The 16,141-nt window shown below is 41.6% G+C and overlaps 1 protein-coding gene across 3 annotated transcripts in view; it reads left to right on the forward strand.

Annotated features, from left to right (window-relative positions):
• The first annotated feature begins 317 nt into the window (after positions 1 to 317).
• The window catches only part of agap1 (ArfGAP with GTPase domain, ankyrin repeat and PH domain 1), a 242,127-nt gene continuing 226,303 nt past the window's right edge, over positions 318 to 16,141 (forward strand). The window contains exon 1 of one of the 3 annotated variants that reach the window (XM_004917871.4): positions 318 to 1,710. In XM_004917871.4, the coding sequence (XP_004917928.1) occupies positions 1,548 to 1,710 (163 nt within the window). In that variant the 5' untranslated portion in view covers positions 318 to 1,547. The remainder of the gene's footprint in view (positions 1,711 to 16,141) is intronic. The other 2 variants (XM_004917872.4, XM_002931998.5) reach the window with 2 other exon arrangements.

The following is a 16,141-nucleotide window of genomic DNA, read 5'->3' on the forward strand; positions in this document are numbered from 1 at the left end:
TAACCACAACAGAAGTGTCAATGCAAGAAAGCTGGGTAAAGAGTATGGCAGCAGCAGTGCCAGCATTCTGTGTCCGTGTAAAATGGCACACTTTATAACACTGGCTATACTTTCATGTAACCCTCCTAATTACTGTATTGCTAGGACCCCCCTCTCTTGCTCCTCACTCTGCGCTGCGGCCCTGCAGCTCTAGAGAAACTACAGCTCCCAGAAGCCACAGCAACACAGGGATGCTGGGAGGTGCAAGTCACCCAGCTGGGAAGGCGCAGGTTGAAGGCTCCTAGTGCAGCAGCAGCAGTTACTGTAGGAGGGAAGGGGAGGAGACAGGAAGGAGAGGCTGGAGGAGGAGGAGAGAGGGGAAGAGACTCACGGAGGAAGAGAGGAAAACACAGCAGGATCTGGAGAGCGTCTTGCTTGGAATAGGAAGCGGGAGCCTGCGGGGGAGAAAGCTGGAACCCGGGCAGAGGTTGCGGAACGTGTGTCGGGCAGGGGAGACCGAAGGAAAAGCGCGGTGGGCAGCATGAAACTGAGGGCTAGTGACCGGGACTGATTCTTCCTGCCGGCAGTGTCCTCCCAGCCTCCCCCTGCCCAGCCTGAATCCCATCCCACTACCCATGTAACTCCTCTCCCAGGATAAGCTCTGTACCCTGACACACATTATTCCTCTGGGTGCAACCCCCCATCAGCTCCCTCCTTGTGAGTGCCCTCCTGCCCCTCATCCATCTGTCCTCTGTGCCCCCATCTCATCACATTCCTTGTACAGCCACCCTTCCTTAGAGCCTGCCCTGCACCAGATCACTCCTCTCTCTCTGCAGCCCTGCTGATATTGCCCAGATCACTCCCTTGGGTGCAGCCCCCTGTCCCATTCAGACCAGTGCCCTCCATCAGATCTCATCTCCAACACACTCCATCCTTATTCAGATCTGCCAGCCTCCTGCTAACACATGCACCATCCCTTCCCCCTATCTCTCTAGCCAGTAGTTGTGCCCACTCTCCTGTATTGTCACTTTGGTACTTCATTCAGTCATTGTGCCTCCACTTGCCCCGTGTCTTGTTTGTCTTGTAATGTATATGACACCAAAGCTCTGAGCAGTTCTATTCCTTTGCATCCTTTTAGCTGCTTATTGATCTTCTGCTATCACCCAATATATTACACTCTGCTTCTGTAACTGGGATCCTCTTTTCTTTTAAACATTGGGGCAGGCTTCTGTAACCTCACATTTGTTTCATCATCCTACTCTGTATCCATTCTCTGATCACTACTTTTCTGGACATAATTCTGAATGAACCTTGCAAAGTACCAGTTAGTATTTAACCTACTGTTTCCTAAACTACACCTGGGCCTTTCTGTCCCATAAGGACAATATCTTTCCTACCCCATATTACTACTTTACTTGCCCAGTATCTATATATATATATATATATATATATATATATATATATATATATATAGGCCTGTATCAACACTATCTCACTGTATATAACCCCCACCTATATATAACTGCAACCTCCTGGCCTGACATGTAAGGCTCCCCCAATCTGGAAGGATGAATTACCAGCAGCAGCTGGCCAACTCTGCGGCCATCCGTGCAGAGATCCAACGTTTTGAATCGGTGCACCCTAATATCTACTCCATATATGAGCTTCTGGAGCGTTTGGATGAACCTGCCCTGCAGAACCAGATCCGAGAACATGTCATAGCCATAGAAGGTAAGAGCCAAGCCTTTAGAACACAGCTTTGTTAATTGAGCCACTGAGATATTTTCCAATTATGTTGCCAAACTGCAGTGGCTGGCATATCTGTGAGCCAGCAATAGTGGGCATTCAGATGGCATAAGCTGCGGCAATTGCTACTTCACATAATCTGAGTGATTTTTCCCCCATATTGTAAGGCTAATACCCATAATGGTATTTCATAACCCACTGCAATCAGTCTCCATAAAAAGGGACACAATTGCAGGTACCCATGTCCATTTTGTGTTGTTGCTACCCTGAAATGCATAGCAGATATTTATTTTGTGTGTAAGCTTGCCCTTTATCCAGAAGAAGAAGCCTGTGAACAAGAAGGACACTTGTGCCCATGTGCTTTTCCTAGCAATACTAATTCTTATTTTTCAGGGGCAGAAGGATGGGGAAGAGCCACAGTTGCCCCATCTGTTGATCTCTTCTGTCTATGCTGCTAACAATCAGCTGAGATTGGAAGGCTTTCTTTTGTACAATAGACAACAGTTGGAAGTGGGATGTCCAACCTGCACCCTTGATGTCCAAACTGCACTTACTGCTGTGTTAACTTGCAAGGTTGACACAGCTTGTCATCCTATGACTGCCATTTAAGCCAGCCCAGTATTTTACAAATGGCATTGGCCGCACACACTGAATCTCTTTCATAATCATAATGATCTCTCTAGTTACCATACTACACTATACTTGCCCCAATACTTTGACTAGACTGATGTGTGGTACTGGTGATTTCTGTTAGTGTCCCATGGAACCATCCTAAATGCATCCTTGTCATCTCATCTTTACCAGAGCAGTTCCATTAAAAGGAGCAAACTTTCATCTGCATAAACATCTGCAGTGCAATTCACATTATTTAGAGCAGGCTGGTACAGATATTCGAAATGTTACTGTTCCCTGTCCAATTCTACCCTGTGTGTATTGACTAATATGAATGGCACCCTCCTGTCAATGAGCACATGGGGCACTTTCAAACAGAAAGCACTCTAGTGTGTATTTTGTAACTAATATTCACAGAAGCAGGTGAATGCTGTCCAAATGGAGGCTTGTGGGCCAGATGTGACTTTCCAAAGGATTTCTACAGTACCCAATCTACTTCAAGGATCCATAAACTGTACTTTATGACATCACCTTTTTAATTTAATGTAACCCCCCACTGTATAAGAAATAATTTTTTCCAGTACATGTATTAAATTGGACAGCACTGATCCATATCATATCAGTTTGGTTCCTCTTTGTAGATCTCTGCTTAAATTATTACTGGAGTGTTGCTGAGCACCCAAAAAATGTTTATATATTTTATGGAAGTATATTGTGCCTCACACTGAATCAGTTACCCATGTAACAAAGCCCACATCTATAGATAGAAATACAGAAGTTCATGGATAACTAGTACACAAAAGACATTATTATGACACTTGGCGCACACATATCACTATTCTATTGCTGTGCTTATATTGTGCACAGTTATTAATTCAAAATGTAAGGTATAACCACGTTTAAGAGGCTGGGTATCTATTTTATCTTAGCAAATGAATACATTGTATTTGGATGTGTGTGTTTGTTTTTAATATAAGTCCAGTTCTTCGCTATTTGGATGTTAATTTAATATGTTACTGCATGAAAAAGCAAATCTTAGAGGACCCAAAAGTGACCCGTGTGCCATTACCCGAATGGTTAGTAACAATATTAAAGGGACAGTAACACCAAAAAATGAAAGAGTATAAAAGTAATTACTATATAATGTAATGCTGCCCTGTACTGGTACAACTGGTGTGTTTTCCTTAGAAAGACTACTATAGTTTATATAAACAAAGCTTCTGTGTAGCCATGGGGGCAGCCATCTACAGGAGAAAAGGCACAGGTTACTTAGCAGATAACAGATAAAACCCCATTATATTCTCCTTTTTCCCAGCTTCAATGGCTGCCCCCGTGTTGACACAGCAGCTTATTTATATAAACCATATATGCAAACTTACCAGTTTTACCAGCGCAGGGCAATTGTACATTATATTTTAATTACTTTAAAACACTTTCATTTTTTGGTGTTACTGTTCCTTTAAGTGTAATGTCACATGTTGTGACCCATGTGAGTAGTAACCAGGGATGCACCAAATCCAGGATTCTTTTGGGGATTTGGCTTTTTTCAGCAGGATTCAAATTTTGCCGAATCCACATGCCTGAACAGGCCGTAACAAAATCCTTAAAATCAACCAAGAATTTTACGGATCAACCGAATCCCAAAATAGTGGATTCGTTGCATCCCTAGTAGTAACATGAATTGCATTTGCAATTCAACCAGAAAACGCTTGAGTATTTATCTTCTGTCAGAAATCCTCCCCTTTTGCACAGTGACAAGCAATTGCTATTTACAACGTATGTCAGTTACTGCACACACAGGGCCGTTGCTGGTCATATTGGCATTCTCTCTGCTAGAGGAAATGGCACCTGTGACATAGCCCTAAGATTTTGTATATGCTTGCCATTATTTCTGTCCCAAGCTGTGGTTTGTGCATTTCTAGATTTGTTTTTAATTTGTCTGCAAATGGTTTTCTGGAGACTTGTTTGTTAGGCTTGAAGCAAATGTGATTTAGCCGGTGGGGCTAATTTACTAACACAGATGTTAAATTGCACCAGTCTGGTTACCCATAACAACAAATTGCATATTTACTTTCACTTAGGAGCTTGTAGTAGACTGATCAAAACCATCATGGTTTCAGGTTGGACACCTCTAAGGTACATTCCGAAGATATCTAACAACTGTAATGCAGTAAAATATATTCTTTGTATTTTTGTCTCTTTCCACCAAAAGGGCCCTTCTGGGGGGCTCAGAGACAGTGTTTTGCAATTAATCCAACCATAAGTCTACTGTCATGCATGTCGGTTTCCCCGCTGGCAGTAAAAAAGTAAAAGAGAAAATGCCGATTCAGCCCCTATGGCCTCATGTGTATGCCCTGACAGGAATGGCCAGTGAACACTGGAGTGTGCTGCATGTAACAGCTTAAAGCAAGGGGGCTAGACGCTTAGTAGACAATGTTATTTTTATTTTCATGTGTTTTTTAGCTAAGGGGAATGATTATTGTTTTGTATCAGGAATTACAAAAATTCCTCATATCACATGCTTATCTACTATTATTATTATTATTACTATTATCTACTATTAATATTATCTACTAGGTCTGTGGCGCAGGTAGAATATTTTAAATCTGTCCGAATTTTTTATAGATGACAGAAATATAAAAACCTTCAGATCATTGCCCAAGAGCACTTATAGAAATCTTTGTGTATTGATCTCTAATCCTGTGTGCCATAGGTCAGAAATAATAGTGGGTCACACGCAAATGCTCGCAGGGGCTTGTTGGACACTTTTGTGTCCTCACTTCTGTGCCTTTGTGATAGACAGAACTGTCTATGTATAAAACAGAATCCTTGCTTGTCTTGTCGGTATCTTCATGTGTTATTGCAAACCGGTGATCTAAGAACCATTTGGTTTCCCACACTGCCAGAGAACATAATGAGAATTGTAAGTCTTGTTTACTTTAGATTGCTCCTATACAAAGACTTTACCGAAAGGTATGTGATGCACCTGCAAGTCAGTCCCTGCTCTATATGACATCTAAGTCATGTTCACGTGAGCAGAGACTGGCATATTTCTAGCAGTGCAACCGGCTGCTGGATATTGTAGGTATCTGGTTTGAGCAGATAAAGATTCTTGGCTTCTCTATAGTTGGAGGGGCCCCTTTACTTTAGGTTTGCCGCCCTTTTATTCCAGGCCAATGTTAGTAGGTTTAGTAGACATTAACCAGAAACAGGGGAAGCAGATATCTGTTACTGTTGCTTTATTACAGAGAAGTTAATTCTTCTAAAATTCAGTGTTTTATATTTTATGAGATAAATCTTATTTTGCCTTTGGCCTTAAGCAGGCTGTAGGAAGCTACATTATCACATGCAAATTCACTTCTGTAATCTGTTATTTCAGAATATTTTTGTCACAGTTGCGTTATTTGCCCATTCCTTTTCTATTTCCATTAATCGTGTTTGTGGAAACATTATCAGGATGTTGGAAATGTTATTGCTGTGTTTTGATTTGAGTCCGTGGCGCCTGGGCTAGTGGCCCTACAGTGCACACGCTGACAGCTCTCTGTTTAGATGGTGATTTTTTTCTATTGGATGGTGTTCTAAATGAGGCCTAAAGTCACCCAAACACCTGTAAATATTTAGCCATGTCATGTCGTTCAGATCTGTCCAGCTGAAAGCCCACAATACCATGGCCCTCCATACTGTTGGGGTATTACGTCATCATTATGATATAATCCTGTGCACAGATATGTTGTTTGTGAGCTAATTGGCCTAGCACATGCTAGAAGTTGGACAAAGCCTATGAGCTTTACCAATAACAAAGGCATGTGGTCCAAGTTAAGCGGGTTTTAAGCATGCTGCTGGGAATTTCCCTTAAATTTACTCCACGTTTTACAACCTCTGATGAAGCGTCCAGTGGCGCAAAATGTGTTAGGAGAGAAGAGCTCAGAGACTATGGAGCACTGAGATACCTCTGTCCTTTTGGTATGGTTTGGTTTATGATTTATGACCCTACCAATGCACTCACCTGTCAGACAGTTATTGCTATGAAATACAAGTGTTTTTGCGCTATATTTGCGTGACCCATGAGTACACTGCAGGGTTCTAACAATTATGGTTAATGTCCGTAAAGAACCTTGCCAAGCAGGTGGTACCTTAAACCTCAGCACTTACTGCTGCCAGAAGAAGCACTGAAATTTTGAGGACTTGTACTAGAATCACATGTTCAGAAATGGAAAAGAAGTTGGAAAGCTTTTTAGAGCTATTACTCGTTATATTACCAGTCATAATAAATTGCATTGGAAAGTGTACTGTTTATATAAAAAAACACTACTCAATTTATAAAATGGGAATATATATTTACCTAATATATGGCTACATTTACTTTCACATACACTTGCATAATGCTTTTTTTTCTTAATGGGAAATGTCTTTTAAACCATATTCCTATATGGATAGTAAGTGATTTGTTTTTATCTGTGCTGCAGACTGCACTGTTTAAATGTAGCTACATAGTATGTATCAATGTTAAACAAAAAACCTATCCCCTGATTACAGATGTTTATGAAATGTACATAACACAGGGCTGCAAAGATTTCCATCCATGTCAAATGAGAATGTAGCTAAAGTGATGAGGAGAATACCCTCCTGCTTACGCAGATTTCAGCAAAGCTCTTCAAGATACATTTTTAAATTCATGCCCATAAACTGATCTGAGAAAAATTGCCCGGCAGGGCTTACAATCGAGAGAGGACTGGGGAGAAAGGGAACAGAAGGTATAAGCAGACCGCGGTCAATAGTTTATAGTCTCCCTGCCTTCGGATGATCTTTTTGGAGGGGATATTCCTGGCCGGGGAATTATTTGGTCAGCTGTTGTGTTTCTGAGAGTGCCCCTCTCCCCATTCCTCCCCTTGTAATGTGTCAGTGTGGATCCAGGGAGCATCTGTCACAGCCCTGGCCTGACAATATAACCTGTTATTATGGAAGGGCCTTTTAAATGCCTTGGGGAATTAAAAAATTAGCTTCCCAATACCCACACCACAGCTCTAATTTTAATATCTGTGGATCTTTAGCATTATATCATGGGCGCTGTGATGACTGGCTCAGAATGCTGGGAGTAGTCACAATTGCTGGATGGCTGCCACTTTATCTTTGCTGATTCAGTCAGTCAGTCCTGGGCCTTTATTGAACAAGAAAGCATTTTATTTGTCCATTTTGTTTTTAAATTCCTTTATTTGTCCAGTAACGTTCTGAACCTTTGGCAGTACAGATATAAAATATTAAGTTTTTGAATGATATATTGTAGGTTCTAACTGGCCACTAACAAGACAAACACGGTCAATTTTAGAGTCTCTTCCCTGGCTGCCATTAACCATACTGATCATCCTCAGTGTGATGGCCTCTTTGTGAATTCCTCATTGTTCTTAAGTGGAAATCTACTAACTAAAGTTCAGAGTGTCTCTATATAAACTGTTACGGGGACAAATCAAAAACAGCTCGAGGGCAGCAGGTGTATATTAAAACAGAGGACAGAACTGAATGATATTTTATTTACAGGGTAACCCTTTTGAAATAAAAAAATAACAAAAGTGGTATAAGGCACGCCCACGACAAATCTCCCTGTTCGCGGGCGACTAATCTCCCCGAGTTGCCATCAGTTGCCATCCCACCGGCGAACATGGAAGTCGCCGGTGGGATGGCACACGCGGCGGCGCGATTTGCCAAAATCGCCTGCGCAGCGTGTACCATCCCACCGGCGACTTACATGTTCGCCGGTGGGATGGTAGTTTGGGGAGATTAGTCGCCCGTGACAAGGGAGATTTGTCGCGGGCGACTAATCTCCCCGTGTGCCAGAGCCCTAAAGGTGATACCTTTATTGGCTAGCTAAGATAATCATAGCAAGCTTTCAGAACATTTTAGTTCCTTTTTCAAGATGATTACAAAATGTTCTAAAAGCTTGCTATGATTATCTTGATTATCTATGATTATCACCTTTATACCACTTTTGTTATTTTTTATTTCAAAAGGGTTACCCTGTAAACATTTTGACTTGCTAGCACAGTACATCACCTTTTCCTGATATTTTATTGCAAGAGGAATACAAACATGTAGCCTATCTCAGAATGGCCTCTTTAATTTGAAAATGACATCGACAGTTGGCCCTTTTTGATTTATATACAGATTTTATCTCACAGTTACAATTTCATCTGCAAATACACAGTTGTATGGTATAATTTGCAAGGACCCAAACCATAGTGGTCACTGGAAGTGCACATAGGATAGAAGGCCCCCACTATGATTCATAGAAGAGGACACCAAACCCAAAGTGCAGTTAGAATTCACAAGAGAGACTGGAAAATAGTGGAAATCCGTAACAGGGCATTGTGACCAGTTGGAAATTTTTCAAATAAAATTTTATAGGGCTCATTCTAAACACAGTGCAAAGTTTAAGCACAAATCGTCTTGCATTTTTCCAGAATTTCAGCTATATTTTTCTTATTGCATTTGTGTGTTCATGCCATTACTTCTTGGGCCCCGGATCAATTAATTCATTAGCCACTAGTCAGTTGTGGCAATGGATGCAAGCCATTAACGGAACCCCGAATTACTGCCAGATCCATGCTGATAATGCAGATGGAGTGGGACAGATGTTGCAATGCAACAACAAGTTGTTAAGCAGCCTGTAAAGACACAAGTACCTTTGTGGTTAGCATCAATGTAATGCTTTGCAGCTGCACTTGTGTTAGTAAATCAGTCCTAAAGTGTAATTTACTAAAATAAATCATAAATATGGGACATCCAGAGGGAGCAAACAGTTCTTTTTCAGGCAAGTGGGACAAAATGATGGTGTAAGATTCAAAAAATGTTCCCATTGGAATGGATTCGATTTGGAGGAGGCTATTAAAAACCAGTGTTAAATGCAGAAGCGTAAAATAGGATTTGACTGTATTCATATCTAGCCTACTAAAGTTTACGCTAATTTGCCCTTGCTCCTGGGACAAATGGCTTTACATAATGTACAGTAGAAGGTGCTCACAGCTGGGATCCAGCACCTTGTTTGGGCAGTTAGAGAGGATCTGGTTAGCTATCGCCCTGCCTTCATCCTTTACCTAGCCATGTAAAGAGGCCAGAGCCCGTCAGGGTTTATGCACAGATGGCCGGCCATGAAAAGCCTGACTCAGCGGCTTCCACACACAAAGTAACACGTAGAAACTTATTTATAGATCTTCAGAACTGAACAGAATAGACCTATCTCCCACATTCTCATCCTGAGGTGTTGGATAGTTGATAACTATGGCAATTGGAGGATGAATGGCTGGCTTTTTTTGTGTAATCTGTGCACAATGGGGAGGGCAAAATTGGCACAAGGACTGAATTCCTTGCCAAATGGCTAATATGACAGTATCATATGGAATAAAGTGCCAGGATTTCTGCATGAAACATTAGTGGCAGTTTGCACAGGGCAGTATGTGTGACTTCTCATTTATTCCTTCATTGGCTGTGGAAGAGATTGATTCCACTTCTGTTGGATGCAGTTGTTGTATTAGTATAGAATGTGTTTATTTCAGGGCTGTTCTGTGGGGGAATGCTGTGGTAGTTGAGAAATGTTGGTACATTGCAATCTTATTTAAAGGCTACCTCATGTTGCTGTTGAATAGCTGGAGTCTAAAGGTGGCCATACATGTTACAATGATGACCTTTCCCACGACCATTTTCCATCCTGTCCAGTGGGTGAGGCGACCGATGTCCAAGGCATTTGCCAATATCGCCTTGTCTCCCACCATACAGGCATTGAATATCGCAAACAATAATATTGGTGTGTGTACGGCCACCTTAATATTAGTAACTGTGCAAAGTTTGCATCAGGTGCAGTAACCCATAGCAACCAATTTAATTTTTGGTTTTAAACAGTTGGTTTCAAACCGTGGACCAGTAAATGTTACTAGCTGGCTTCTAAAATTTGCACGTTTTAGAACAGCTAATGACTTTACCTAGGATTGTATTACTTTCTTTTTCCCTCATAGGTCAAACACAAGTGCAGGAGCCTGGCTGTGTATTATGCTACCCAGTAAGCAACTTGTTATCTGTCTTGATGGGCTTAATTGCATAGATTGGGGGGGGGGGGGTCAAAAACATGTTTTCTTAGTAACCCAATTGTATCCAGTCCATTTGTTTCATTGTTGAACAGCAAATACTTCACTGGTTTACATCAGATCATAGCGGCTTGTGTAGTTTGGTCTGCAGATGACCCCATAGACACAGTCGCCAGTCTGATTGGTTAGCTATTTGTTTTGTCTGATGTTGACTGTCTGCTAATGTATAGCCATTGTAGGACATAGCTGCAGATGCAAACATATCTACAAGAGATGCAGATCCTGGGTGAAATGAGTTAGGCACAATATTATCCCATAGTCTTGTTTAATAGAAGCATAGACATATTTACAATTAAATCCCGAAACAGAATGTATTTCTAATGCTTAGCTTGTTGTTTGTCTAATCTTTTGTCAGCCCGGAACAACACAGAGAAGCTCATTACACTGATCCATGGCCCCCCTGCTCACAGTGAAACTAGCGGAGCTGTGTGTTTTTTATGAGGACCATTAAAAGCTTTTAGTCAAACCATACAATTAGTAAGATTAAGGAGCCTGGTTTACTCTATCAACTAGTTGCTTGAACAGGATAGCTGCTTCCTACACAGGCATGTCCCTGTAAGAGACAGCTGCAGTGTCATCAAGGCTGGGCAAATGGAATGGCATTGCTGGCGTCCAGGGGATATCCCCTAGCAAGTGTTTTCTTGCAATTTCTATTGCAAACAAGGGATCGCTGGAATAAATATACTAGAGTCCACACCTTAGTGTGAAACGTAGGTTTGTTTTTCCTGGAACAGGCAGTAGTAGCAGCAGAGGTGCAAACAGTTACAAACTTATGACAGGTGCAGTCACAGTTTCCAGGACTGCTGCATTAAATGAAATCTGAAAATGTGTGACTTGTACTTTGTTATTGTTATCCTTTCTTTATTATTTATCGACATGTTCCACTTGACTTTACAGATATTATATGTAATTCACATCAGCCTTTGTCCCAGTGGCGCTTACAGTCTAAGACCCCCTATTACACACAGTATAGTTTATTTTATCAGGAGCCAGAAACCCATGTAAATGCTTTGAGAACATACAAACTTCTTGCATGTAGTGCCCTGGCTAACATTGAACAAGGGCTGGTTTGTCTTCAGGTTAACATTTAGTATATAATTGAAGGGCCTGGTCTTAGCAACTTTTTCACTGGACTTGATCTTTTAATTTTTTTTTTTATTATTTGCGTTCATCTTCTGACTGTTTTCAGCTTTCAAATGGAGGGATCACTGATGCCCTGCTGCCAAAAAAATTATTGCTCTGTGAGGCTACAATTTTTTCTTGTTATTTTGTTATACTTTTTAACTATCTATGTAGGCCCTTCTCTATTCATATTCCCATTTTGCTTTTAAATCACTGCCTGGTTGCTAGGTTAACTTGGACCCTAGCAATCAGCTGCTAAACTTCTAATCTGTTGAACTGCTAAATAATTTAAAAACTACAAGCAATAAAAAATAAAGATTTTGTTTTGCAAATTGTTGATTCTTCAGTTGCAAACTGTTTTATAATATCACTCTCTACACCATATTAAAAGTGAATTGAAAGGTGAACAACCCCTTTAAGCTGGTAATTTATCTATATTGCCAATATGTTCTGTAGAGCTAAATTGTATGAAGAGATAATAAATATATATATATATATATATATATATATATATATATAAATATTTATTTTTTCATTGTAATTCCAAGAATCCATTGACAATGCAAAGAATTGCAGAGCGACTGTGCAGTTCTGAGCTCATTGGCTGGATGCCCACGCTAACAAATTATGGAAACATTTATTTCAAGTATCTTATTGTGCTCCTCTCTATAAGCCCACTTTGTATATTTTATAGTACAAATTAGAAGGGAATAGATGTGAGATCTGCTAATTTGCACTTCAGAGATGATATCTAAGGTGTACAGTCCATTTGCAAGTGGCCCAAGCACCTTCTTGGTGTAATGATTGGTTGAAGAACTAAAACTCCCAGAAACCACCTGCCAGCAATGAGGTTTGCTGCCAACCTCAGTTCACCATTTACTCACTTAAGATGAATACAGATTGTTTGATTAACACTATCGTTGACATGGATTCCTGCAGTGCATTGAGTGGCTACTTGAGTAAATGGCGGAGTCTAGCCTTTGTGGGTGACCTGTGAATAAGCCAATGGGGTCTAAAGAAATAATTTTTCATATAATTGTTCAAAATAAAGCTGATTGAACTGAAATACACAGGCTGAAAATATACACCTTACGCTGTGTGTGGCATCAGCCTTAGCTTCTACAGCAGTGTTTTTCAACCTTTTTTGGGCAAAGGCACACTTGTTTCATGAAAAAAATCACGAGGCACACCACCATTAGAAAATGTTAAAAAATTTAACTCTGTGCCCAGCAGCAGTGCCCCCCTAGTACACTGGTGCCCAGCAGCAGTGCCCCCCTAGTACATTGGTGCCAAGAGCAGTGCCCCCCTAGTACATTGGTGCCCAGCAGCAGTGCCCCCCTAGTACATTGGTGCCAAGAGCAGTGCCCCCCTAGTACACTGGTGCCCAGCAGCAGTGCCCCCCTAGTAAATTGGTGCCAAGAGCAGTGCCCCCCTAGTACATTGGTGCCCAGCAGCAGTGCCCCCCTAGTACATTGGTGCCAAGAGCAGTGCCCCCCTAGTACATTGGTGCCCAGCAGCAGTGCCCCCCTAGTACATTGGTGCCAAGAGCAGTGCCCCCCTAGTACATTGGTGCCCAGCAGCAGTGCCCCCCAGTACATTGGTGCCAAGAGCCAGCCCCCCTAGTACATTGGTGCCCAGCAGCAGTGCCCCCATAAGTCAGTGTGCCCCGTGGCCCCCCCTAATACATTGGTGCCCAGCAGCATTTTACTCTTCGGCGGCTTCAGCAGCATCTTCCCCTGACGCGCGCCGCCTCTGCACTTCTGCCTACACGCGACCGCACACAGGCCCTTTTATAACGTTGCGCCCCGTGCATACTGACGTCACCCTTACACACGGGACGCAACCAATGACAGGGCCCGGATTTTTTTTTTAAAGTAAAAATTGCGGCCCTGCCTACAGCACACTAGTGTGCCGCGGAACAGTGGTTGAAAAACGCTGTTCTACAGAAATGCAACTGACACCCTTAGCTGTTACATTGTCCTGGAAACTGTTGCCCCTGAAGCTGTTGTTCACCAGAAGTTAAAGAGCTGCAGGAAAGTCTGGCATTATGGAAGAAGATCTTGACTTGTGCAGGAAATATGGGCCCTTATCTGAAGGGGAACTAAACATTATATAAATAAGTGATGTCTAAAATGCACCTTCCCTCCTGCAAGCCTTTGGCTGTAAATGGATTGCTTGGATTTTTAGTTCAGCAGTAGATGATAGCTTCAACATGAAGATCCCTGATGTATATTCTGAAATAATTTATTTATACATAGTATAACTTGGCCTTTGTTCCTATGTCAGTCTTCTCTCTGCCCAAGGATACCCTTGTAATACTAAGTGTCCAGGCTGTTTATACCTTAGATCAGCGGTTCTCAACCTTCCTAATGCCGGGACCCTTTAATACAGTTCCTCATGTTGTGGTGACCCCCAACCATGAAATTATTCCTAAGACCATTGGAAATATGTGTTTTCCGATGGTCTTAGGCGACCCCTGTGAAAGGGTTGTTCGACCCCCAAAGGGGTAGCGACCCACAGGTTGAGAACCACTGCCTTAGATTAATGCCATTTCTGGTTGCAGGACCCTACTTTTTATGTATCATGGGGCCCCAAAAAAGACTGTTATGGTGACCGCCTCCTCTAAAGATGGCAAACCCCACATCTTTGTGACTGTTAGTTCATGACAAGCAGGAAATTGCTAGTTTGAATATGTAATCTCAAGCCGTTGGGCAAACTGTTTATTTTACACACAATAAAATGAGACTTTATGCATTACTAAATATAGACTGAAATAGCCCTCCTATATGTACAGAATAATGGCATCCAGGGAAGCACATTCTCATTTGTACTCCGCTTTATAGCTATGCAGAAATAAAGCATGTTACTGCAAGTGGAATGTGTCTCCAAATGTTTCCAAATTCTCTCTCTCTCTCTCTCTCTGAGGAAAGTGTGTAGTTCCCCTTTAATAAAGGTTCTGTCTGTGGTAGATTCCAGAACAGGAATTATTTGAGACACCTGGGTAATGGAATTTACTACTGATTATGTGTTCCTCTTTCTGAGGAGACGGTATCGCTAGCTGATCTGATGCTGCAGTCTGCATTTTGCTGCCATTGTTCATCCGCACAAGTCTGTCATAGTAACAGAGTCACTGGCTGTCCAAATTTGGGCATTTACGTACATTGTGACATTTTCTCAGGTGACGTGTAGCTTGTTCATTGAGAGAGGGGGATGCTAATGCCGAGGCCATGGTGCTCTCACTAAATTTGTTCTCCTGGCCTATGGCAGGCTAATGATTCTGTGTTCAGCAACTTTAAAGGAACTGTAACGCCAAAAAAATTAAAATATATCAAAGCAATTAAAATATAATGTACTGTTGCCTTGGGCTGGTAAAAGTTACTGTACGTGTTTGCTTTAGAAACACTGCTATAGCTTATAAAACACCCTGCTGTGTTCAAGCTGGAAAAAGGGAGTAAGGGCTCTGGCACACGGGGAGATTAGTCACCCGCGACAAATCTCCTGTGTCTCGGGCGACTAATTTCCCCGAAATGCCATCCCACCGGCGAAAATGTAAAATTTAAGCTGAAAAAATGAAAAAAGGCACAGGTTACATAACAAAATACCATTGTCTGCATAGCTTATCTGTAATCTGCTATGTAACCTGTTCCTTTTTCTCATTTTTTCATCTTAAATGGCTGCCCCCATGACTACACAGCACGGTATTTATAAAAACTACAGTAGTCTTTTGAGGCAAACACACCAGTGTTACCAGTGCAGGGCAACAGTATATTATTTTTTAATTACTATGATACATTTGAATTTAAAGTAAATTTTGACTTTAATTGTCAGAAAAATGGGGCGCCAAGAGAATGAAGAGTGCGTCAGAGTATATTCTTCTGTAGTGTGTCTCATTAGATGTTTCATTAGACGTGACAGCCTACTGGCTGCCTGTCACTGTGTTACCGTGCTAGACCTGATTAAATGAATACTGAGCTTATTCACAAAGAGTCTCTTCTGCTTTTTCATGAAATAAATTTAATGTCATTAAATAAAGCAAAAATGGTTGCACGGCAAGTGATTCTCCTTCTAGCCTCCCCAGATATTGTGTGCCATGGCTGCAGCTTTAAATAAGGGTAAGATGAGGACACATAGAGCCTAGCAACAGCACATCCCAGTGATGGGGGAAGGTGTGAAGTTCTGAGATATTTACCACACGTTTCTCATCTGCCAAGGACAATGGGAATGGTAGTTGAACAACTAGGGTGGCACAAGCTGGGATTTCTGATACACTGTTATAAATGACACTGAATGAACTGGCAGTGAATCGCACACTTACACTCAGTAGCCTCTTGTGTACGCAGCCAGAAAAGGAAAGAATAACTAGCACATTCGTTTGGCTGAGTAAATATGAAACCTGACTTCTTAGAAGGCTTAGTGACTGTGTTATGTTTGTCCCGACAAAGGGAGGAAAAAGGTCTCTATAGACCAAGTTGGAGAAAATCTCTCGTTAACTTTGCTTTCCCTAGATGCTAATAAGGTGTTAATAATTCCTCATGTAGATTCAGTCTTTC

The sequence above is a fragment of the Xenopus tropicalis genome, chromosome 9 (genome assembly GCF_000004195.4).
Source record: "Xenopus tropicalis strain Nigerian chromosome 9, UCB_Xtro_10.0, whole genome shotgun sequence".
In the NCBI taxonomy this organism is placed as follows: Eukaryota; Metazoa; Chordata; class Amphibia; order Anura; family Pipidae; genus Xenopus; species Xenopus tropicalis.